This window comes from Lactuca virosa, chromosome 6 (assembly GCF_052849685.1).
Source record: "Lactuca virosa cultivar CGN04683 chromosome 6, Lactuca_virosa_CGN04683_v6, whole genome shotgun sequence".
Lineage (NCBI taxonomy): Eukaryota > Viridiplantae > Streptophyta > Magnoliopsida > Asterales > Asteraceae > Lactuca > Lactuca virosa.
In genome coordinates, this window is record NC_136431.1 from 229118174 (window position 1) to 229143834 (window position 25661).

The 25661-nt window shown below is 40.6% G+C and overlaps 1 protein-coding gene and 1 long non-coding RNA gene across 2 annotated transcripts; both read right to left on the reverse strand.

The window, feature by feature from the left end:
* Positions 1-2145: 2145 nt before the first annotated feature.
* LOC145119150 (uncharacterized) lies at positions 2146-3212 on the reverse strand. The gene is made up of 3 exons (XR_013713703.1): positions 3141-3212; positions 2595-2663; positions 2146-2282 (listed from the first exon to the last, which is right to left on the reverse strand). It is a non-coding gene; the product is annotated as an uncharacterized LOC145119150 (long non-coding RNA).
* Positions 3213-8158: 4946 nt separating this feature from the next.
* Positions 8159-8797, reverse strand: LOC145122355 (uncharacterized). Its single transcript, XM_079057967.1, has one exon. The coding sequence runs from the start codon at positions 8795-8797 to the stop codon at positions 8159-8161; it is 639 nt and encodes a 212-aa protein (XP_078914093.1).
* Between the last annotated feature and the right edge of the window lie 16864 nt (positions 8798-25661).

Genomic DNA, 25661 nt, shown 5'->3' on the forward strand with positions numbered 1-25661 from the left:
ATTATGTCTTTGTGATTTATGTTGAGTATTATTATTATGAGCTTATTGATTTAGGACCGGAGGGTCCACCCGAGTTATGGGGCCGGAGGGTCTCCACTGAGACACATTGACCGGAGGGTCGTATTGAGTTAGCCTTGAGTGGCTAATGTGATGTGTGTGGTATTTTGGGGAACTCGCTAAGCTTCGTGCTTACCACGTTATGTGATATGTGTTTCATGTTCTTCTCAGGATCGCGGGAAGGTGCCGACTTGATTGTACACACCAAAGAAAGAGTTATGTTTTGAGGATCCTGGATTATTAATCAAACAAGTATGGAGTTGCATTTTGTAAATTAAATAAATGAGATTTTTGTGAAATGTGTTATGAGAATTATGTGATTTTAAAATGAAAAAAAAAATTGTTTGAAAATTTACGGTGTTACACTAGGCCTGCAAGAAATTAGTTATGTAGTTTTTGTTTTCGTTAATGATGTAAAACAATTAACTTTTTTTGCGGGTGGGTTAGTGTGCAACCCCTTTTGAATACAATAGTAATGCTTTATTTTCATATTTCTCTCTTGATTCTCCTTCATAACTGTTACGATATTAGGATCCTTAAGTAACTTGGCTTCTGCAAACAATCGTAAGGCAAAAATCTTTTTGTGAATCTTTTTTAATATACTTGAGTTCTGATAACCAAATAGTCTTTGTTTAGGATCCTAAAAAGTGTAGGATCCTCAAACTTTACTTAGAGTTTTTCGAAATTAAGGACAGATAAAACCTGCTGATCTTAGGAAAAGTTTGAAGTCTTGAACTCCTTGTCTTCGTATGACCTTGATGCTATCACGTTAAAGGATCTTTGCTTTAAAACCTTGTTGGGAAGGATCTTGTCAAATTTCAGGAAGGATCCTTAACTTTGACTTGAGAAAAGTATTCGCTATGAATCTTCTTTATTTTATGGGGAGTATCCCGTCTTCAGCTAATGTCATGGAAAGTTTTCAGGAAGAATTCCAAACTAAGGTAACAGTTAGTGCGTTTTCAGGGGAGGATCCCAAGTTAAGATAACATGCAAATGTTATAAACCTTAGGAATTTTCAGGGGAAGATCCCGTCTTAAGATAACATGTAAATGTTATAAACCTTAGGAATTTTCTGGGGAAAATACCTACTTAAGATAACATGTAAATGTTATAATCCTTAGGTTCAAACTTCAGGATCTTAACTTATGTTCAGAAATAAGAGGGTTGCCAAGTCACTGAAGCGTGAAATGATCCCCTTATTTATATCCCATAGTTAGATATCGTGCGTCCAAGCGAGGTGTATAAACCTTAACTCGTGTGAAATAGGTAATTAACTCTTTAAACCTTAGAGGGGATTAAGTACCCCTATTTGTAGGAGATGATCAGTCTCTATTCATGGGAGATTCATATCGTGAGTCTTTGGATGTTTTCAGTCATGGGACTCCCAGTGGTCCCCTGTGGTATCAGGATCCTTGAACGTTCACCTATTCAAGATCCTTGGAAGTCAGGATCCTTAAGTATTAGGATAACTAAGCGTCAGGATCCTTAGATACTAGGATCCTCAAGGGTCATGATCCTTAAACGTCAGGTTCCTTAGAGGTTAGGATCCTTGAGCGTCGGGATCCTTCGGTCTCTACATGCAGCAAACGTTAGCTAGGGGTGGACGTTAGCCTGGCTAACGCCACTACAAATAAAATGACAATGAGTGGCACAAAAAAAAGTGTCACTAAAAACCAAAAAAAAGTGCCACTAAAGGCCCTCTGGACAATCAGCGGCACAAAAAAAGTGTCACTAAAGACCTTTAGTGACACTTTTTGGTTGTGTCGCTGCAGCCTTATTGGGTTTTAGTGACACTTTTCTATTATGCCACTAAAAAAGTTGTAGGTTTTTAGTGGCACTATTTTTATGCCGCTATTTAACTGCTAAAATAAATATTATGTTTATGCTTTTAATGACATATTTTGTAACACAAAAAAATTATTTTAATAAGTTAGATATGTTTTTTTATTAAATTTAAAGATAATATAAAATAATAATAAGACAATTAAGATAATAAATGGAAACACAATATCATTACGTCAATTTGAACTTGTCTAACAACAATATTCTCAATATATTTAAAATAAAAATGTCTTCTCAAAAGTTTAATATGTAAAAGTGTTGTGCTAGTACTTAAACCATAATACTATTGAACTAGATAATTGTTGGGGAAGAAATACGAAACTTCATTGACCTTGAACTTTGTATAATTGCTCTTCTTATTTATCCAACTTCTGAACAATTACCTATCATATAACCATAATACATTATATAGTAAAAAGAAGTGTAGGTTCTTTACATGATATAGAAACAAGACATGAAAAATTACAAAAATACCTACCTTCCCTTCCTTAGCCTACTTTGAAACAAATTTTGACAACTCCCTATAACCAAAAGCGTGATTGAATTATATATTTTTTGAAACATATAGTCAATGCATAGACTAATTTGTGTATTAAACTATCATCCAATCAACCTGGACATGAAAATGGAAAGTACCAACTCGTATAAAAAAGACATAAAGTTAAGAAATTAAACAAAATGCACATCAATGTTACCTATGATTTTAACAAAACATATTAAAGGTTTAGAATGTTGCAATCTCTTCAACTCTTTTGGTCCATCTTCTGTTTCACATAATGGAAAAAAAAGTGTTAGCCATCTTAGAAATAAGATAAATAAATAAAAAAGAGCTGATTATAGCAACTTATTTAGGGGTGCAAAAAAAACTGAAATCGAATAAACCGTCCAAACTGAATAAATAGAGGATTAATTGGTTCGGGTTATTCGGTTTTCGGGTGTCTTATTCGGTTAACCTAAAACCGTAGAAACTTAACCGGCTCGTTCAATTGTTTTCGATAAAACCGATAAACACCAATAAGATAACACTTGAATCATTATGTATTTATGTAATGGGTTTTTTTAGTAAATAAGTTTTCTAGACAAGAATCTTGTTCTTATCTTTACATCCAAATCATGACATATATAATAAAAAAGAAATTATAAAACACATGCATGTTACAAGACGAAGTATTCAACACACCTATTCCTAAAAGCTTTATGTAACCTAAAAATTATTTTATCATCTTATAGTTTCACATTACCTCTTTGAAGTATCCTCTCAAGTAATTTATCCATATCAACCAACAATTTTTTTCGCACCTCAACAACCTTATGGTAAATCAATAAGCCAAGAATATTAGTCGTCTAAATTCAAAATATATGTGAAATACAATTTAGACAATTAATTATTGGGCCCTTAATTATTCGATGACTTTGCCATGTAAATATATAGATTGTACCTGTATTTTTTGGTACATATTGCTATTACCTTATCTATTAGCTTGAACCTATTTATTTAATGTATCAAATTTGGAGGTTTGTTTATGTTTGCATGCTGTGGAAAAATATGTTTAAACATTTGTTCTTATTACACTTCGTGAACCAGCCTCAACCTTATGGGAATTGCAAAGAGCTAGAGCTACTGATTTTGAGTAACTATTAATGACAAATAAGCTACAGACACTAAGAAAAGCCTAACTTAATGAAAAAGAAGTGGTTTTTGTTTCAGGAATTTCGTCGAGCGCTTGATGTGCGTCTCTAAACATGAAAGATGTTCCATTAATATTGAAAAACAAATGCCAAAAACTTCTAACAACAACAAATTACAACAATTTATCAACAAACTAACAAATTTTCATATCTAAAAAATGTAAATCAGGTACAAAAGCCAATAACTAGGAAGCATACCTTTTTGAAATAATGAATCCACCTGTTGAGATATAGTTAAACTTGGGGAAGAAAAGTAGAAGATGCCAGAACCTCAGAAAGAAGAATCAAAATATGTTAGTCAATTGCTTATAATTGTGGGAATACAATAGGATCGGGAACCACAAAAAGAAGAAGCAGCAAACAAAGAAACCAAGTAGTCAAATTAGATTCGGTAATCATACTTTTTGGGGGTCAGAGAACATATGAAATAGATGATGAGATATAGAGAGATTCAATCGGCAGAGAGATACCGAGATGGATTAAATCTGCAACGAGCTTCAACCAGGGAGATGTTGAGATTTAACCTGCAACGAGCGACGAAATGAGGCAAAGGAGCGACAAGGGTTTGCAAATTGGAAGGGATTCTGATTTAGGGGATCCGATATTTCAAATGTGATTTGAGTTTTGACCTAGGAGAGCAAAGGGTCGGTGCAAAGCTTTGAATGTTGGAAGGAATAAGGAGCGGGTAATAAAAATTAGAAGGAAATAAGCAGCGTGCAAAGTAAATTAGAATTTTCAATATCAAACAGTGGCATATAAAAGAAATGTGCGACTAAAAAACAAATATAGTGGCACAAAACTAAATATGCCACTAAAAATTTTGTGCCACTAAATATAATTTTATTTGTAGTGCGCCCCTTTGATGCTTAAGTTAGTAATGGTATTTGAAGAAAATAAGTAACAAAAAATAAAGGATAAAAGATAAATAGCATGCATACCTTGAGTGTACTGGGAGGTGAACAGTTTTACTTACGTGAAATATGTTTTGAGATGTATAGCATTCCAGGATCTGGGTAAGATAATTCCATCAAGGTGGCTAACCAATATGCCCTCTTTCCTGCTTCGGCGTCTATGAGATATGGCCCTTCCCATTTAGGGGCCAATTTACTTGCACTAGGATCCTTGGTATTTTGGAATGTTTTTCTTAGTATCAAGTCTCCTACTTGAAATATTCTGACTCTTATGTTTTTATTTCATGCTCTGGCGATAATTTTTTGATGAGCAGCAATTCGGATCTTGGCAAATCCCTAAGTTCATCTATAGTGTCGAGATTCTGGGCCATGATCCTATTGTTGTCCTCTTGGTTTTGAAGTAGATATCTTGTTTTTGCAATCACCACTTCAGTGGGGATCATTGCTTCCATTTCAAACACTAATGAGTAAGGGGTTTGGTCCGTAGCTACCTTAGAAGTCATTCTATCTTCCCATAATACGAAAGGAAGCTCTTCTTCCCATCTTCCTTTCTTCTCGTCCAACCTTTTCTTCAAGTTTTTCACTATAATTTTGTTGCTGGAGAGGGTGGACAGGAGTAGACATCGCCATCTTGATTTCCCAACTTGTGCAAAATTCCCTCGTTATTTTGCTTATGAATTGGGATCCATTGTTGCATCTAATTTCGGAAGGGATCCCGAATCTGGTCAAAATGTTATGTTTGATGAAGGAGACTACCTCTTTGTCTCTTACATGTACGTAGGCTTCAGCTTCTATCCACTTTGAGAAATAGTCAGTCATCACTAGCATGAAGACTTTTCCTCCAGGGGCTAGTGGTAGTTTATCGACTATATCCATTCCCCATTTCATAAATGGCCAAGGGGAAAGGATAGGATGTAGAGGTTCTGCTGGTTGGTGCAGGATGTTGCTATGTCTTTGACAAGCGTCACATTTCTGTGCATGGAGGAAGGAGTCTTTCTTCATTTTTGGCAAGTAGTATCCAATCCTTAATGCTTTGGAACATAAGGATCTGCCCCCAGTGTGGTTGCCGCAGTCCCCTTCGTGAATGTCCTTCAGGACCTCTGCAGCTTCTTGATCTTCTAAACACCTGAGGTATGGTCCTGCCACAGATTTTTTATACAACTTACCTTGGATTATAACGAACCTTGGGATCCTTGTTCTGAATGCTCTCTCGCTTTTCTCTTCCTTAGGGATCATGACATTTTGGAGGTATTCCATGATGGGTTGGGTCCAGGATCCTGAAGTTAGGGAAGGATCTTGGATGTTGGGATCCGGTCGTTGGACCATTAAGTTGGGATCTTCAATTCCAGCGATGTCGGTAGTCTCCCCGTGATTGTGGGAGTCTTTAAGTTTCTTGGTGGGATCCTGAATTGCCGAGATTAATATGTGGATTATAGGGATCCTGGTTTTCGGCGGAATCCTTAAGGACGATCCTAGATTGGCTAAAGCATCTGCTCAACATTGTCTTATCTAGGAACCTGGTTTAAGCTGAATGTTTCGAATTCTGAGGCCGGGTTTTTGAGAATTTGGAGATATAGAGCTAACTTTTCTCCTTTCACTGCGTAGGATCCATTAAAATGGTTAGTTAGTAGTAAAGAATCGATGAATACCTGAAGATCCTTTATTTGAAGATCCTTGGCTAACTGTAGTCCCATGATTAGCGCCTCGTATTCTGTTTCGTTGTTGGTTGCGTTGAATTCACAACTGATTTCCTAGGGTAGGATGTCCCCCTGGGTTAATTTTAGTATGATCCCCAAGCTAGTTCCTCTTTGGTTCGATGCTCCATCTGTGAGTAGCATCCACCTTCCCACGGTTTGCTCTTCTAGAAGTTGGTTGGCTTCTATTTCAACTTCAGCTCTTGGGTCATCACTAAAGTCAGCCACAAAATCTGTTAATGTTTGAGACTTTATGACGGATCTTGGTTCATACTTTATGTCATACGTGCTTACCTTCAAAAACCATTTCGCCATTCTTCCTGACATTTCTGGTTTTCTCATAACATTCTTAATTGGATAGTTAGTTCATACAATTATAGGGTGTGTTTCAAAATAATGTCTTAATTTAGTAAAAGTTGTTATCAAAGCAAGTATAAGCTTTTCAAGATGAGGATACCTAGTCTCATGATCCAGGAAACTTTTACTTACGTAGTATATGGTATGTTGGTTCCCATCGAGATCCTTGGCTAGTACAGCGCTTATCACGTTTGAGGATACTGAGAGGTAAAGAAGGAGTGGCTCCCCATCTACTGGTTTTACCAATAGAGGTGGTGAGCTTAAATATTTTTTAAGCTTCTAGAAAGCATCATCATGTTCCTGGGTCCACTCGAATCTTTTGTTCTTCTTCAAGATGTTGTAGAAAGGCTTGCATCATTTTGAGGATCTTGAGATGAATCTGTTTAGGGCTGCCACTCTTCCTATTAATCTCTGAATATCATTTGTCAAGGCTAGTGATTTTAGATCAAGGATGGCCTTGATTTGTTCCAGGCTTGCTTCGATTCCTCTTTTGGTAACCATGTATCCCAGGAACTTACCCGATCTCATCCCAAAGTAGCACTTAGAGGGATTCAGCTTCATGTTATATCGATCTAGGATGTCGAAGGCTTCCTCGAGATCCTTGAGGTGATCCTCATCTTTTATGGATTTGACTACCCTGTCATCGATGTAGACCTCCATCGTGTCCCCTAGTTTCTCCTTGAACATCTTATTCACCAGCCTTTGGTATGTTGCTCCTGCATTTTTAAGACCAAGTGGCATAGCATTTTAACAATAGATACATGTAGGGGTTATGAACGTTGTGTCCTCTTAGTCAGACGGTTCCATTTGGATGTGTTGGAATCCTGTTGATGCGTCCATAAACGTCAGTAATTCATGGCCCGCTATTGCGTCTATCATGGAATCGATGTGTGGTAAAGGGAAAGGGTCCTTAGGACAGACCTTGTTAAGATCTGTATAGTCCACACACTCTCTCCATTTACCATTCTTCTTTTGTACCACAACCACATTATCTAGCCATCTTGGGAACTTCACCTCCTTGATCATGCCAGTTTTGAGAAGTTTTTCTACTTCTTCTTGTATAACTTGGTTTCTTTCGGGTGCAAATTTCCTTCTCTTTTGGTGTATTGGCATGAAAGATGGGTCAATGTTAAGTTTATGGGTTATTATGTTTTTGTCAATACATGTCACGTCCTCATGTCTCCATGCAAACATTTTGCTTCTAGCCTTGAGGAACTTTATGAGATCATGTTCGACTTGTTCAAGCATTGAGGATCCTATGAGAACTTTAGCTTCAGGATCCTCAAGGTTCAGGGGCACTTCTTTTATGTCATGCTCTCTTGCTTGTAGCACGCCTCGTGCCTCCTGCCTTAATTGCTATGCTTGTCGTTGTATTGTTAAGGACTTTATCGAAGTCTTGTAGCATTCCCTGGATTCTTGTTGGTCTCCTATGATCTTCACTGTCCCCCATGGGGTGGGCATCTTTACGCATTGATGATACGTCTATGGAACGGCCTTCATTTCATGGATCCAAGGTCTTCCTAATATGACATTGTAAGAAGAAAATGTGTCAATCACACAAAAACATTGTACAGAATTTACCCCCTCTATGTAGATTGGTAGCTTTATCTAGCTGATGGTGTGTTTAGTTTCTCCGCTGAAGCCGATTAGTACTGAGGATCTTGCAACTATCTCAGACTCCGGGATGTTCATTCTTTTTAATGCATCCAGGACTATGATGTTAACTGAGGATCCTCCATAGACGAGGATCCTTCTGACGAATTGGTTGGCAATGTAAAGAGTAATCACTAGTCGGTCATGGTGAGGATCCTGGACGTCCTGTCTATCCGCTTCGTCGAAGGTGATCTCCTTTTGGTTAGTGATCGTTGTGTTTTTCCGTGGTCCAATTTCCTTCTGCGTTTTGGATACTTTGTCATGCCTTTTTTCCGCAGAGTAGGAGGTACCGCAAATGTCAGATCCTCTAGAGATCATATTGATCACCTTGGCGTCAGTCGGGGGGGATCCCAGTCTTTCGAGGATCTTCTGGGGATCCTGGTCTTTTTCTTTGGATTTTTCCTTTCTTCTCCCAAAGATCTCTTTGAGGCATCCTTTGCCCAGGAGGTATCTGATTTCCTTTCTGAGAGCTATGCAATCCTCCGTGTCATGACCAAAGTCCTCATGATATGCACACCATTTGAACTTGTCCTTCCAAACAGTGGATTTTTCTCCATTCCTTGGCCACCTGGTTTTTTCTCCAAGATCCTCCATGGCAAAGATTACACCTGAAATGTCCACCGAAAAATAATAGTCAGCAATTTTAGGGAAATATTATTCCTCCCCCTCATCTTCAAGGGTATTAACCCTGTGATGGTCGAGTTTGGAGTAAGGCTTTGACTTATAGGATCTTTGGGCCAAGGATACAGCCTTCCTATCGGGGTGATCATAAGAGCTTGGTGGGTTGCTCCTTTTTTAGATCTCCTTGTCTTCTTTGAGTCTGATGAATCTCAATTCCCTGCTCCTATCTTCACCCATTCTCCTGCATGGGGTCATTACGAGATCTTCATAGAAGGGAGAATCCTTCTTTAAGCCCATTTTAAAGCCTTAGGATCCTGAACTACTCGATAGAGATCACTGGTGATCTTTTCGAATGTTCTGCTACAAGAAAACTGATTATTAAATAAATTAATCGAAAGAGCAAATGATGTGATTAAATAAGGGGGAATGTTAAGGAGCCATTTTAGAGCGGATCCTGTGAGGGTGGAACCAAAAACCTTGCACAGGCAGGCTTCTTTCAAGTGACTGAGGATGGTAATAATCTCCATCCTCTCCCTATACTATGCCACGTGTTCCTCAGGATCTGTAGTTACGCCGTAGGGCTTCATGTTGGGTGTAACATCCAGATTTCCAGGTACCATAATTTAAGTATTTATTTTTGAGTTAAGAAGAGGGACTCAACGAGTTGACGCCTAAACTCGTCGAGTAGGATCACGACTTATGACTCGGATCAGTGAAGGGACTCGACCAGTCTGTGAGTCGACTCGACGAGTCCGCGCTGTTGACAGAAACCCTAAATCTTTGGGCCTGAGCCCTATTTAAAGGCATTTATAGCCTTCAATTGCGGCTACCTTCCCAGAAGAGAGAACCCTAGCGAGCTTGAGTGTGTAGAGTGAGAGAAAGAGCTATCTTGAGCTTATTGGTGTGATTTTTCAAGAAAGGAGAAGAGTTCCAGCAAGAGGGGCCAAGGAAGGTTATTGTTCTGAGTCATCCAAGCAAGGAGCTTCTTTCTGAGGTACAAAATCGAACCCCTTTCCTTCCCTATTGTGTAGATTCCATTTTTGGGGGTTAGGGCTTGAATCACTTCATCTTTGGGGTTTTGAATGCCTCAAACCCCTCTTGCTAGTTTGTGTTTTAGATCTGGACCCTTCTAGGTCCATAGAACCGAGAATATGAAGCTTTAGTAGAGTAAAACCTTAGGGTTTGAAGATAGGAAGCATTTATGGGGTTTTATCGTGTATTATGCAAGATACACCATGCATGGACACCAAGTTCAGACCTTTACGTGATTTTTGGGTGTTAGAAGGCCAAATCTATAAGTTAGAGAAACAGATCTGACCTCAGAAGGTCAAATGAGTATTGCCATGGAGGAAACTCGCTGAGTCCATAAGAGGACTCGACGAGTCGGATCGGGTTGCCCCACGATTCGTGACCAGTGGTAACCCGTTGAGTTGAGAGGTTAACTCGACGAGTCGAGTGAGGCCTTAGGAGGAGTCAAAGGACACGTATGGACTCGCCGAGTCACCCAAGTGCACACGGCGAGTCTGGTCAGAGTTGGACCGTTGACAGGAGTTGACTTTCGCTGACTTTTAGGGTTGGTCAGCTCTTGGATATTTGGACCATTGGAGGGGTAAAATGGTCTTTTTCCCTTCTGGGAGATTATAGGAAGGGATTAGTCTAGCCTATGAGAATCGTTGTTAATTAGAGATAAATTACTTTATGTGATTAGGCGGAGGCTAGATCGGGGATATCGAGCACGAGAGTTTTCTAGACATCATACGAGGTGAGTCTTCTCACTATACCTTACCTAGGGTGGTAATTATGTGTGACCGGAAGGTTTTATGTGCTATGACGAGTATGTGATATATGTTCTTATGTGATATGTATATGTTATGTATGTTTTGAGTAACATGGTATGGACCGGAAGGTCAACATGGTATGGACCGGAAGGTCAACAGAGTAGGACCGGAAGGTCTACTCGGATTGTGGGACCGGAAGGCCCCTGAGACACATTGGTAGGAAGGTCTCGTAGAGCTACAGCCTCGAGTGGCTTATGTGTTGTATGTAGTATTTTGGGGAACTCACTAAGCATTTATGCTTACCGTGTTATGTGATATGTGTTTCAGTATCTAGCGAGGATCGCGGGAAGGCGCTGGCATGATTTATACACACTGACAGAGGATTTTGTGTTTGAGATTCTGGGATGTGTTTTACCGTGATAACATTTGATACACTTGTGTTTGAGATGATTTAAATGAGAAATGTTATGTTTGAAAAATGAAAAATTGTTTTGAAAATTTACGTCGTTACAAGTTGGTATCAGAGCCTTGGTTTGAAGGATTCGGATTCACCTTCGGGCGTATCTGAACTCAAACTGAGGATTTGAGAAAAAATTTCATATAAGAAACAATTTTTCTAAGAAGAGTAAAAGATTTTGAGAAAAAGAAAATGGGAGCAGTGTGTACGATCAGCCAGTGCCCGAACGGTGATTTCCCAAAATACCCTTACATTATGTGTTATGAGATATTATGTGATGTGCTACGAATGCTAGAGTAGGTTAGGTAAATCATATCTTAGGACTAGGGTGGCCTGATATGTGATGCCTTAGCCTAGGAGTTTATGCTGCTGTGAGTTGATTTGAGTACATGTATGTAGCAGAGAGTAGCTTGTGAGAAGTCTGCTTGAGAGTAGGCTGAAGTCAGAGGGTATAGGGTACTTGCGAGTTAGGATCCTAGGAGGAGGACTTGGTGTGAATACGGATACGGTGTGGAAGGTAGTATTGGGCCCGTACTACTGAAAGCACCGGATAGGTAAAAATACCAGGTAAGAATCCTTAGGGTGCTAAGGAACAAGTAGGAACGATTGATCGAGTGTGAGTAATCTCGGTCGAGTCTCTGATTATTTTATGTCTTATTTCAGAGGCATCATGGTGGGAACGGGCCACAACCCAGGAGGCAGTGGTACCAGTGGTACTAGCGATGAAGAGATCCGCAGGATGACTCACGAGGAGGTGGCCGCAGCCATTCGGGCAGAGATTCCGGAGATGTTTGGGTCTATCAAGACCACGCTGATTGAGACATTCGACGAGCGATATGCTGCTCTGACCGAGGCTGCTGCTGCTGCAGCCACTGCATCTGTTGTCGCTGCTAGGCCGCAAGGGGGTGACTCGTTGCTGTACCGAGAGTTCAGCAACACGAAGCCACCAAAGTTTGATGGGACACAGGATCTGATAGCCGCGATGAGGTGGATCTCTGACGTTGAGGGATGTTTCTACACTTGTTCCTGTCCGGAACATTTGAGAGTGCGGTTCGCGCTGAACCAGCTTCGCTTGGGAGCGAAGGACTGGTGGAAGTTTGTGACGATAGATTTTACTCCTGCAGAGCTTACCGCGGTGACCTGGGAGAGGTTCACCACTATGTTCAGAGACGAGTATGTTCCCCCGGTGGAGAGGGAACGTTTGGCCCAGGAGTTCTTGTCCCTTAAGCAGGGGACGGAGTCTCTAACAGTGATCACGCGGATGTTTCATGAGAGGGCGTTGTTCTGCCTTGAGCATGTGTCTACTGAGCAGGCACGCATGAGTCGATATTTGAGCATACTGAGGAGAGACATTCGGGAGTTCGTGGCGAACTCGACGTACCGAACATTTTCCGAGCTCCAGGCAAATGCTCGGAAGAGGGAGATTGAGCTAGAGACTCAGGCCAGGGAGGAGGCCGAGTCTCTGAGGAGGGACAGGCGGCCGGTGCAGTCTCAGCCGGCAGCCAAGCGGGGAAAGCCCGCCGATACGAGATCTGGAGGCCAGAAGGGCCGCACTTGTGGGAAGTGCGGTAAGGGACTTGATGGAGTTTATCGAGCAGGTGCTTGCTACACATGTGGCAAGGAGGGGCATATAGCCAAGGATTGCCCCAAGGGATTTATGGTTTGCTTTCATTGCAACCAGGCTGGCCATCGGAAGGCCGAGTGCCCACAGCTACTTCAGGGATCAGCACAGGGATCTGCACCTGCTGCCAGAGCTACCGAGGCCCGGCCAGTGAAGGCCGAGGCATCGAAGGCTCGCGGGAGAGCCATTCAGTTGACAGTGGAGGAGGTCCGCGCAGCGCCCGATGTCGTGGCTGGTATGTATTCATTTATTTACTTTTACTGAGTTTAAAATATTGTCCTTATATTGTGGTATGCATAGGTACTTTTCTTGTGAGTTCTGTACCTGCTTTAGTGTTATTTGACTCGGGTGCGAGTCGATCTTTCGTGTCATTTGCGTTTAGCCAGCACATCAGTATCCGAAGAGAGGCGTTGAGTCGACCTATACGAGTTTCTATAGCCGACGAGCGAGCAGTGTATGCTACTGAGGTGATTCGAGGATGTGTACTCAAGATCTTCGGTGTTGAGTTCCCGATAGATCTGGTCCCGATTGCGATGGGGGACGTTTGTGTCATTGTGGGCATGGATTGGTTGAGCCGATTTGGAGCTGTTATAGACTGCGAGCGTCAGATGGTCACGATACGAGACCCTAGTGGGGGAGTGCTGACAGTATATGGCGAGGGTACCCGATGCGGGTCGGCTTTTTGCTCGGCTGCCAGAGCGAGACAGAGTATACAGCAGGGCTATAGGGGGTTTGTAGCCTCTGTGATGGATACACGAGTTGCCGCAGAGAGGCCGAGTTCTTTCGGTGAGGTTCCGATAGTGCGAGAATTTCTGGATGTTTTCCCCGAGGAGTTGTCGGGTGTGCCTCCCGAGAGGCAGGTGGAGTTTCGCATCGATCTGGTACCGGGGGCGGCGCCTATTGCTAAGGCACCCTATCGCCTTATGCCACCAGAGATGCAGGAGTTATCCTCGCAGCTTCAGGAGCTGTTGGGAAAGGGATTCATCCGACCGAGTAGCTCGCCGTGGGGAGCGTCGATCCTTTTTGTCAAGAAAAAGGATGGTTCACACCGGATGTGCATTGATTACCGGGAGTTGAACAAGTTGACGGTCAAGAACCGTTATCTACTACCGAGGATCGATGATCTGTTCGATCAGTTGCAGGGAGCGTCTTGGTTCTCCAAGATAGACTTGAGGTCTGGATATCATCAGATGAGGGTGCGTGATGAGGATATCCAGAAGACGGCGTTTAGGACTCGTTATGGGCATTACGAGTTCGTGGTGATGCCTTTTGGGCTCACCAATGCACCAGGGGCATTCATGGACCTCATGAACCGAGTATGCAGGCCGATATTGGATCGATCGGTGATTGTGTTCATCGATGATATTCTAGTGTATTCGAGATCCAGAGAGCAACATGAGGAGCACCTGAGGGAGATCCTTGAAGTATTGAGATCGGAGAGGCTTTATGCCAAATTCTCCAAGTGTGATTTCTGGTTACGAGAGGTCCAGTTCTTGGGACATCTCGTTAATCAGAATGGGATATTGGTCGATCCGGCCAAGATTGAGGCTGTGATGAGTTGGGAGGTGCCGAGATCCCCCAACGATATCAGGAGTTTTCTGGGGTTGGTCGGCTACTATCGGAGATTTATCAGGGATTTCTCCAAGACTGCCGTTCCCCTCACCAGATTGACCCGGAAGGGCGTCACTTTTACTTGGGGACCGGAGCAGCATACCTCGTTTGAGACGCTTCGCCAGAGATTATGCAAAGCCCCGGTGTTAACCCTTCCGGAGGGAATGGAGGATTTTGTGGTTTACTGTGATGCGTCTATATCAGGGTTGGGTGCGGTGCTTATGCAGAGAGGGCACGTGATAGCATACGCATCGAGGATGCTGAAGCCTCATGAGACGAGGTATCCCACCCACGATTTGGAGTTGGGGGCAGTGGTGTTCGCCCTCAAAAATGGCGCCATTATTTTTATGGGGTTTGGTGTACCATATACACGGACCACAAGAGTTTGAAGTATCTGATGGATCAGCCCAACCTGAATATGCGCAAGAGGAGATGGTTGGATGTGGTAAAAGATTACGACTGTGAGATCCTGTACCACCCGGGCAAGGCTAACGTGGTAGCCGATGCTCTAATTCGTAGGGCGGAGAGTGCCCCGATTCGAGATATATGCATGAGGATGACGATGATGACTCCGGTGTTGGATACCATTCGAGAGGCCCAAGCAGAGGCTGTGAGACCGGAAAACCGCAAGAGGGAGCGGGTGATTGGACAGGTATCCGAGTTTGTGACGGATATCTGAGGACTTATGACCTTTCGTGGTCGGATTTGGGTGTCGTATACGGGCGGGGCACGTAGCACTCTGATGGAGGAGGCACATAGATCGAGATTCTCGATCCATCCCGGGGCCACTAAGATGTATTTGGACCTGAAGGGAGATTATTGGTGGCCCTGTATGAAGAGGGATGCTGCATGGGTAGTAGAGAGGTGATTGACCTGTCGTCGGGTTAAGTCCGAGCACCAGCGTCTGCATGGCAAATTGCAGACATTGGAGGTTCCCCAGTGGAAGTGGGAACACATTTCTATGGATTTTATCACCAAATTGTCGAGGACCGCGAGAGGTGTTGATGCAATTTGGGTGATTGTGGATCGGCTAACGAAGAGCGCTCACTTCCTTGATATCAGTGAGAGCTCTTCTGCAGAGAGGCTGGCAGAGATATATGTGAGGGAGGTGGTGTCGCGGCATGGAGTGCCGATCTCGATTGTGTCAGACCGAGATGTACGTTTCACTTCCAGGTTCTGGAAGAAGTTCCATGAGGAATTGGGTACGAGATTGCACTTCAGTACTGCTTACCACCCACAGACGGATGGACAGAGTGAGCGGACGATACAGACGCTCGAGGACATGCTTCGAGCATGTGTTATGGACTTCGGTGGAAGTTGGGATACATACCTACCTTTGGCTGAGTTTTCCTACAACAACAGCCACCATTCGAGTATTGGTATGCCTCCCTTTGAGCTTTTATATGGGAGGAGGTGTCAGACTCCCATCTGTTGGGGAGAGGTAGGGCAGCGAGTGATGGGTAGCACTGAGATAGTTCTTAAGACGACTGAGTAGATACAGCAGGTTAGACAGAGGTTGCTGACAGCCCAGAGCCGCCAGAAGAGCTATGCGGATAGACGGCGATCCAAGCTCGAGTTCCAGGTTGGAGATTTCGTACTCCTGAAGGTATCTCCTTGGATAGGGTGATCTGATTCAGGAAGAGGGGAAAGCTGGGGCCCCGATACATTGGTCCATTCAGGGTGACCACGAGAGTGGGTAAGGTAGCATACCGTTTAGAGCTACCTGCAGAGTTGAGCCAGATTCATGATACCTTCCACGTATCCCAGTTGAGGAAGTGTATAGCCGATGAGACGGCAGTAGTGCCGCTATAGGATATTCAGGTGGATGCGAGCCTGAATTACATTGAGAGGTCGATCGTGATCTTGGATTGGAAGATCAAGGTTTTGTGGAACAAGGAGGTGCCTCTGGTTCAGGTCCAGTGGAAACATCGGAGAGGGTCCGAGCTGACTTGGGAGCCTGAGACAGAGATGCGGGAGCAGCATCCAGAGTTATTTGCAGAGTAGGACTTCGAGGGCGAAGTCTGATTCTAGTGGGGGAGAATTGTAACATCCGGATTTCCAGGTATCATAATTTAAGTATTTATTTTTGAGTTAAGAAGAGGGACTCGACGAGTTGATGCCTAAACTCGTCGAGTAGGATCGCGACTGATGACTCGGATTAGTGAAGGGACTCGACGATTCGGTGAGTCGACTCGACGAGTCTGAGCTGTTGATAGAAACCCTAAATATTTGGGCCTGAGCCCTATTTAAAGGCATTTATAGCCTTCAATTGCGGCTACCTTCCCAGAAGAGAGAACCCTAGCGAGCTTGAGTGTGTGGAGTGAGAGAAAGAGCTATCTTGAGCTTATTGGTGTGATTTTGCAATAAAGGAGAAGAGTTCCCAGCAAGAGAGGCCAAGGAAGGTTATTGTTCTGAGTCATCCAAGCAAGGAGCTTCTTTCTGAGGTACAAAATCGAACCCCTTTCCTTCCCTATTGTGTAGATTCCATTTTTGGGGGTTAGGGCTTGAATCACTTCATCTTTGGGGTTTTTAATGCCTCAAACCCCTCTTGCTAGTTTGTGTTTTAGATCTGGACCCTTCTAGGTCCAGAGAACCGAGAATATGAAGCTTTAGTAGAGTAAAACCTTAGGGTTTGAACATAGGAAGCATTTATGGGGTTTTATGGTATATTATGCAAGATGCACCATGCATGGACACCAAGTTCAGACCTTTACGTGATTTTTGGGTGTTAGAAGACCAGATCTATAAGTTAGAGAAACAGATCTGACCTTAGAAGGTCAAATGAGTATAGCCATGGAGGAAACTTGCCGAGTCCATAAGAGGACTCGACGAGTCAGATCGGGTTGCCCCGCGATTCGTGACCAGTGGTAACCCGTTGAGTTGAGAGGTTAACTCGACGAGTCGAGTGAGGCCTTAAGAGGAGTCAAAGGACACGTATGGACTCGCCGAGTCACCCAAGTGCACACGGCGAGTCTGGTCAGAGTTGGACCGTTGACAGGAGTTGACTTTCGCTGACTTTTAGGGTTGGTCAGCTCTTGGATATTTGGACCATTGGAGGGGTAAAATGGTCTTTTTCCCTTCTGGGAGATTATAGGAAGGGATTAGTCTAGCCTATGAGAATCGTTGTTAATTAGAGATAAATTACTTTATGTGATCAGGCGGAGGCTAGATCGGGGATATCGAGCACGAGAGTTTTCTAGACATCATACGAGGTGAGTCTTCTCACTATACCTTACCTAGGGTGGTAATTATGTGTGACCGGAAGCTCTTATGTGCTATGACGAGTATGTGATATATGTTGCTATGTGATATGTATATGTTATGTATGTTTTGAGTAACATGGTATGGACCGGAAGGTCAACAGAGTAGGACCGGAAGGTCTACTCGGATTGTGGGACCGGAAGGCCCCTGAGACACATTGGCCGGAAGGTCTCGTAGAGCTACAGCCTCGAGTGGCTTATGTGCTGTATGTAGTATTTTGGGGAACTCACTAAGCATTTATGCTTACCGTGTTATGTGATATGTGTTTCAGGTTCTAGCGAGGATCGCGGGAAGGCGCCGGCATGATTTGTACACACTGACAGAGGATTTTGTATTTGAGATTCTGGGATTTGTTTTACCATGATAACATTTGATACACTTGTGTTTGAGATGATTTAAATGAGAAATGTTATGTTTGAAAACTGAAAAATTATTTTGAAATTTTACGTCGTTACATTGGGGGTCTGGAAGCGTTTTGGAACTTCGGTATCAGCTATCGCTGGAATGAATCTGGAGATCCTATGACTTATGGGGGATACTTCTGGTACCGGTTTAACTACTATGGGTACGCTGGAGATCATTTGTCTTAGTTGTTGTAGCTCCTTAGCCATGATCGGGCTTAAACCTGTGTCAAGGTCCATCGAGTTAGTTGTAAAATTATTATTATTGATAGAGTTACCAGGATCCCTATTATTGGGAGTAACAAAGGTTTCATTAGGATCTTGAATCTCGCGACGGATCACTGAGGATCCTTGGTAGTCAAAGTTCAGGATCTTAGGCTGCAAGACCGAGGGTGCTGCCTCCTGAGGCTAGTGGATTTTCGTCCTCATTCTTTCCACTTCCTTGAGAATCGTCATGTTATCCTCCTGATGTTGGGCGACTTGTCGCTCCATCCTCTTCATCATAGCAAAGATCTAGCTATTGGAAATCAACACAGGAGGATTCTAGAGTCCCGGAGTGACCGGAGAGGTGTTCGTCTTCGGAGTTTCAGAAACTTTCTTGGGAGCTCCAGTCGGAGGTGGTGGAAAGTTTTTAGAGGAAATAGGAGGAATCGAGGAGGAGGAGAGAGTCGATTGAGTATACATGATTTTTTGAGGGATTTTGAACACCATGGCCCCACGGTGGGCACCAAATTGTTTTGGTCAAAAATTGACTAAGTGAAAAAACAACCAAAGTGTATGAGAGGTTGTGGTGTTGTTAATGAATTGATCAGTGAAATTAGAACAAGCTTACACAAGTGGTTTACAAGGAAAGTCTTTGATCCTTGTTAGGATTTCCGACATAAAACCTTGGGAGGTGATAACGATCACCTACCTTGATGATTTTATTGATTGAAATGAATGATTACAGAGAAAATAGAATGAGTACGAGTACAAGTGCTAGTATTCTGCCAAAAAATTGTGTGTAGTGTGATGAATACAAGTGTTTTATATAGTCAAAACCTAATAACTAGAACTCCAAAAATTTCAGGATCCTCCGAGATCAACTTATAGCGGTTGCTTGACTTGGTCCTCCGGGTCTTTTGCATGGTTCTGACGACTATTCATTGAGAGAGTGACTTTGACTGGTTATTTATGCACATGTGAGAAAGACAAAAGAATATATGGCCGTTATAAATAATTAAAAATATTAGTCAGGATCCTGGAGTTTATTTGTGATCCTGAGGTTCGAGGATCCTGAGCCTTTGAGGATCCTTGGACTTGAGGATCTCAAAGTAGTTCCGAGATCCTAGCCCTAACAGGTATTATATGAGAATCATTAAGCTGAATAACCTTTAATTAATAACTTCCATATATCATTGATAGAAAAATCTAGCTCTTGCCCTTCTGGTAATTAGATTAATCACGTAAGAGCATATTGATTGTCATGATTTCCCGAACTCTATAAGTTTAATCTATATACCATTTAGTCGATACATATAGCATAACATTCTCTCTCAAACCAACCGGGTCATGCATTTGCCTAAAGTACCATCTAGGGGTGAGCATTTGGACCGATGGACCGGACCGGACTGTTTTTTTGGACCCCCGGGCCGGTTCTCGGTTCTAGGAATCCATCAAAACCGGTACGGTTTTTTTCCCGGTCCGGTCCGGTTTTTACCGGGTTTAGAACCGGTTGGACCCGATTTTTTTTGTAAAGTTTAAACAACCATAACTCATTCGTTTTAAGTCGGATTGACACGCGGTTTTTTCCAACGTTTAATTTACTGTTTGTAGATGAAGTTAGACTATAATTTTGTTGATTTTGGTATTATATTCAATGAGTTACAGTCTTTCAAAGTTGAGCTATCAAAGCTGAAAATTTTCAGCTTTTCAGCAACGTTTTTAAAATTTTGTAATCTGTGAAAATTTTTAAACAACCATAACTCAGTCGTTTTAAGTCGGATTGATACGCGGTTTTTTCCAAAATTTAATTTACAGTTTGTAGATGAATTTAGACTATAATTTTGTTGATTTTTGTATTATATTCAATGAGTTACAGTCTTTCAAAGTTGAGCTATCAAAGCTGAAAATTTTCAGCTTTTTAGCAAGATTTTTAAAATTTTGTAATGTGTGAAAATTTTTAAACAATCATAACTCATTCGTTTCAAGTCGGATTGACCTGCGGTTTCTTCCAACATTTAGTTTACAGTTTGTAGATGAATTTAGACTATATTTTTGTTGATTTTTGTATTATATTCAATGAGTTACAATCCTTCAAAGTTGAGCTATCAAAGCTGAAATATTTCAACTTTTTAACTATTATTTTAGACTAGAATTATGAACTTGATTTAGTTATTATTTTTAACTATTATTTTAGACTATAATTCTGAATTTTATGTATGTTTGACAGATAAATCATATAAAAGGGATGTTGGTGAACTTAATTTATATGTTAGTTGCTTTTATTTAGAAAATTAATTTTGTAAGTTATAATATTATAACATCAAGGTAGATTAGTTATGCATGAAAAGAAAATGTAATCATTTTTACAAATTGTATCGTATCAAACCCAATAATGTATTCGTTTTAACGAGTTCTATCAAACCCAAAAACTTATTTTAACGACTTGTACTCTATGCAATTAAAGTTGTACCGATCCAAACGGGTCCAAGAACCGGAAAACCCGGACCTGGAACCGGACCCGGACACGGACACGGACACGACTCATCCGGTCCGGTCCACGGTCCAGAATATTCTCCATAACCGGTCCGGTCCAAAAGCCGGTCCGGTCCAGTTCGGTCCAAATGCTCACCCCTAGTACCATCAATGTCTTAATCGACGGATGTTCAGCCAGAAGATGCATAACAATTCAAAATATATTTACTTGTAACGTCCGTAGATCCGGGCTAGTCAATTTAGAGACAATAAGCATCAAAAATGACTTTTTGATGGAAAATTATTTAGAAGGATTAATCTTAACCAAGTTGTAGTATATGTCTCAAGGTTTCCCGATATATAAAGAATGCCGAAATCCGAGTTATAACGAAGAAGTTATGACATGTCGAAGTTTCGCGACAAACCGGCACGGTGCCGAATGTCGTAAAAAGTGAGTTTTTGATAAACTACTTTTTAGCCTTAGTGATCTAAACGAAACTCGTAGTATTCGTTAAACCGAGAAGTTCGATAAAAAGAACGTCCAAATCTGACTTCGTATGAGGAAGTTATGATTTTTCGAAGTTTCAGCTTAGTAGTAGACAGCTAAAAACTCGAATTTTAGATCGAGTGATTTTTAGCCGACACGACCTAAACGGGAATCGAATGTCTCGTCATTTGTAGCACAACGGTAAAAAGACAGATGAAAACGGACGTCGGAAGAAGAAGTTATGAATTTTTAACGGATATCCTGTCCCGGTATGTTAAAAATAATAATATAAAAACTAAAATAAAAATTAGCCGACGAAGTCTAAACGAAAGTTGTAGAGCGTAATTTTACCTACGCGTGCATATAAAGAACGTCAAAAACGGAGCTCGTATGCGAAAGTTATGGATTTTAGAAGTTTTGGCGCGAAAACCGAGAAATTTCGCATAGGTGGCTTCGGCCACGTCACCTTCGCTGAATGAGTGCCACGTGTCCGAAATCGGTGAGTCATGCGAGCCACGTGTCCGAAATCTGCTGAGTCACCGAAGCCACCTGGCAAGGCGTGTCGTGTCCTTCTCGAGTCCGAGGTTCGGTCCAATAGGAGGCTGCCCCGTGTCCGATCTCGGTGTATCATCAGCAGCGTGTCCGAACCGTAGAGCTGTCCGAAGTGGTCTAATCAGAAGCCTCCAGCAGACCCCTCGCATGCGCAGTCACGTGCGAGCCTTCCTGCGAGCCCTCGTATCTGCACCACCTGGAGCCTTCTCAGCCGTTGGATCAGGAGGCTCGCCCCTATAAATAGGAGGGTGCGAAACCTCCAGGGTATATTTTGGAAAATTGTCACTTTTAGCCCCTAAACCCATATTTCTTTCATTTTATCATCCCCCGAAGCCCCGGTATCAATTATAACCCCCGGAATACGCCACGAAGTGCCCGAGAAGCCCAGAAATTTATCTTTTCGGTTTCGAAGCCCAACCCTTCGCAGAGCCAGGTTTCTCAATAAAACTCCCGGTTTTATTAGAAACGATCGTTTCAGGAAACGAATTGCTGCCCGATTTTCATTAAATCAGGTGAGTGTGTAGTCACTTTCATCATACACATAGATATGAAGTATTTTATATGAAATACGTGCTATGTGTATATATGTTGTTTGTTTATTTGAGATGGATGTTGAATGAATGTTTTATACATGTTTAAAATGATTTAAAATGTATATATATTTTATATTCAAATATGTTGGGTAAAACATGGGTAGATAAAGTAGGAGGGATAAAAATACAGTATAGATGTACGTTGGTAGCTATGAATTTAGTACAGTATAGATGTACGTTGGTAGCTATATATTTAGTACGTTGGCAGCTATGGACTTCGTGCCTATTAGATAAACCTTGGCGACGATGTGACTTCGTGCCTATTAGATAAACCCTGGCGACTATGAGACGTAGTGCCTATTATATAAACCCTGGCGACTATGTGACGTAGTGCCTGTTGTATAAACCTTGGCGACGATGTGACTTCGTGCCTATTTGACATAAATTGCTGAGGGAAAGCAATGTTGTCACCCTGATGTTTGTTTTATTTGACATAAATTGCTGAGGGAAAAGCAATGTTGTCACCCCGGTGTTTGTTTTATTTGACATAAATTTCTGAAGGAAAAGCAATGTTGTCACCCCGGTGTTTGTTTTATTTGACATAAATTGCTGAGGGGAAAGCAATGTTGTCATCCAGGTGTTTGTTTTATTTGACATAAATTGCTGAGGAAAAGCAATGTTGTCACCCCGGTGATCGTTTTATTTGACATAAATTGCAGAGGAAAGCAATGTTGTCACCCTATTGGTTGTCTTATTTGACATAAATTGCTGAGGAAAGCAATGTTGTCACCTTATTGGTTGTTTTATGTTAGGATGTCTGGTTTGACATAAATTGCTAAGGAAAGCAATGTTGTCACCCCCTTTGGTTGCCTTATTTGACATAAATTGCTGAGGAACCCCCGAAGCAATGTTGTCACCCCTAATGAAAATCCTTATGCTAGGTCCCTTGTGATAGTTGTTTTAGGGACGTAAGGTGAGGATAACGAGAATGGGTAATTAGGGTTGTTTTTGGTTGATGAAATCAATAAATTATTTGTTGATTGATAAACTTAAAGGGTTTATTATTTATTGTGGGTTGAAAACCCTATATGTTCACCAGGCTCCCAAGCCTGACTCACTCAGCTTTTTATATTACAGGTAGTGGACCCCGAGCATAGTCGGATGATGATGATGAGTGATTTTGGATTATAGGCCAGTAGTTATATAAATAACTGTTGTAAGGCTTATAATGTCTTGTTTATGCTTTTGATATGTATCGCAACATGACATCCCGATGTTTTGATATAAAAGGAAATTATATATTTCTTAAAGAAAGGTTTTGGCAAACTTTTATCATGTTTTGTTTTGAGGACCAATTCCGCAACATCTTTTAAAAAGATTTCTCTGATTTTATTTTAAAAAACATAAATTAAATCGGTCTTTTCTGACCGAGAAATTAGGAGATGTCACATTACTCTAACGTTATTATGTAGTACGAAAGAATTTTACAACGTATCTATATGGACAATGAACCAAACATATAGTTACTCGCGTTACCTAATTTATTTTGATTTAGTTTGCACTAATTTTCATCCTATAGCAACTCGCAACGTCTTGAAAGGTGCAAGTTCCTGTAAATATAAGAGCATTTCTCTTTCAGAATTTAGATTGCATGGTACACATAACACGACATTACGTGAAACATTGCCATACAAAACTCTTTGTTACAAAGACCTTCGAAACTAAAGTTGCTATCTCAACCCATTTGTACATGCATGTGTCGATTATGTTTATAAGTGACAAAGTCCATCGAATGAACTAAAAAAATATAACTACAAAGGAAATAGTTTAAATGGGTTAAGGTTGTCCAAATTTTTTTCGAACTTATATAACCTTTTCATTATATTTGTTATAATTTATACTAATTACATTACTAAAAAATGTAAACTAGTCATTATAAATGATTTTTCTTAAATAACAAATTTTTTAGTTTTTGAAAAATGATATTTTCTTCCGAATGCACCCGCAACGGGTTGTTCTTCAAATTCTGGAGAGTATATATATATATATATATATATATATATATATATATATATATATATATATATATATATATATATATATATATATTCTTTTTTTTTAAGTATTTTTTACTTATATTTGAAATATTGAAACGTGTAATATCATCAATCTTCAACTAACTGAGTTGATTTTAAGTTATATTATTGTATGTATGTATTTCCTATTTATTATGTTTGTTTAATTTTTTGTTAGATTTTAGTTAAAAATAACTCTGAAATTAATCCGGTCTGAAATCTAGAATACTGTTCCTAAATTCGAAATAGCAGTCTGAAATAAATTTTTTGTTAGAAAAAAAAATCTCAGTTCGGAACCCACCATTTCGGAAATAGTGGTTCTTTTGCCAACAACAAAAACAAATGATTATTTTCTTTAAATACACATTACATTATGAGTAAATTCGTTTTCACTTTTTTTTAACTTATTTAAAAAATAATTGAGAACCAAACAAATATTAGCCAAAGTAAATAATACAACTAATTATAAGCACTTACCCTTTTTACAAATTAATTGTGTTTGCTACCTTAACACAATTAATCAACTATGCACATGAATAATTAAAGACATATATAAGAATCATGTAACTTAATTAACTTCCGTTTGATGTATAAGGATGTTTGTTAGTTTAAGGAAGCTTGTGTCTTTTGGCAATTTGCTTCTTCGGGATAAGTAAGACGTGTGGAGTTTTAAGTATTTCATTCAGAAATTTCGATCAACATATCTATTATTAGAATAAAAATAAATAAATAAACATACAAAACAAAATATTGTTTTTTTGTATTCTATATTATAAAGAACATTTTTTTTACGCTGGGGTACTGAGCCAGCCACTGAGTCAAATAACAACACGTACCAATGTGTGGCATGAAACAAAGACAGACAAACACCAAACGAGAAATTGCATAGGTCTATCATATATTAACAAAAACTGTTTAGCTTTTTATTATTTTGAATGACATCACAAGTTTTCAAAATTATGATAAATGTGTATTAATTAATATAAATTAAGCATTATTAGTTCAATACTTTTAACTGGATGTTTCTATTTGGTTATTTATAATAAAGTTGAATGTTTGTTTATCAAAAGTTTTTTTTTTCTTAATTTACGAATGAATTTGGTATTCAACGGATGAACGGAAGATTTGTTTATATTTATCCTAGCGATCGTTATAAACGATATATGATAGTGGATTTTGTTCATGGTTCTATCAATTTCAACAAATTAATATAAACTTTAGGTAATGTCAAGTAATTATTTAATTAAACATGAACACTGATGAGGTTATATATTAACATTTCTTTATGTTTTAATATTTGTTTGTTTCGTCCACAAAATGTGTTAGGGTATCAAGGTAATTTTATGGTAAAAAACTAGGCTATAAAGAGGGAAGAGACATGCATG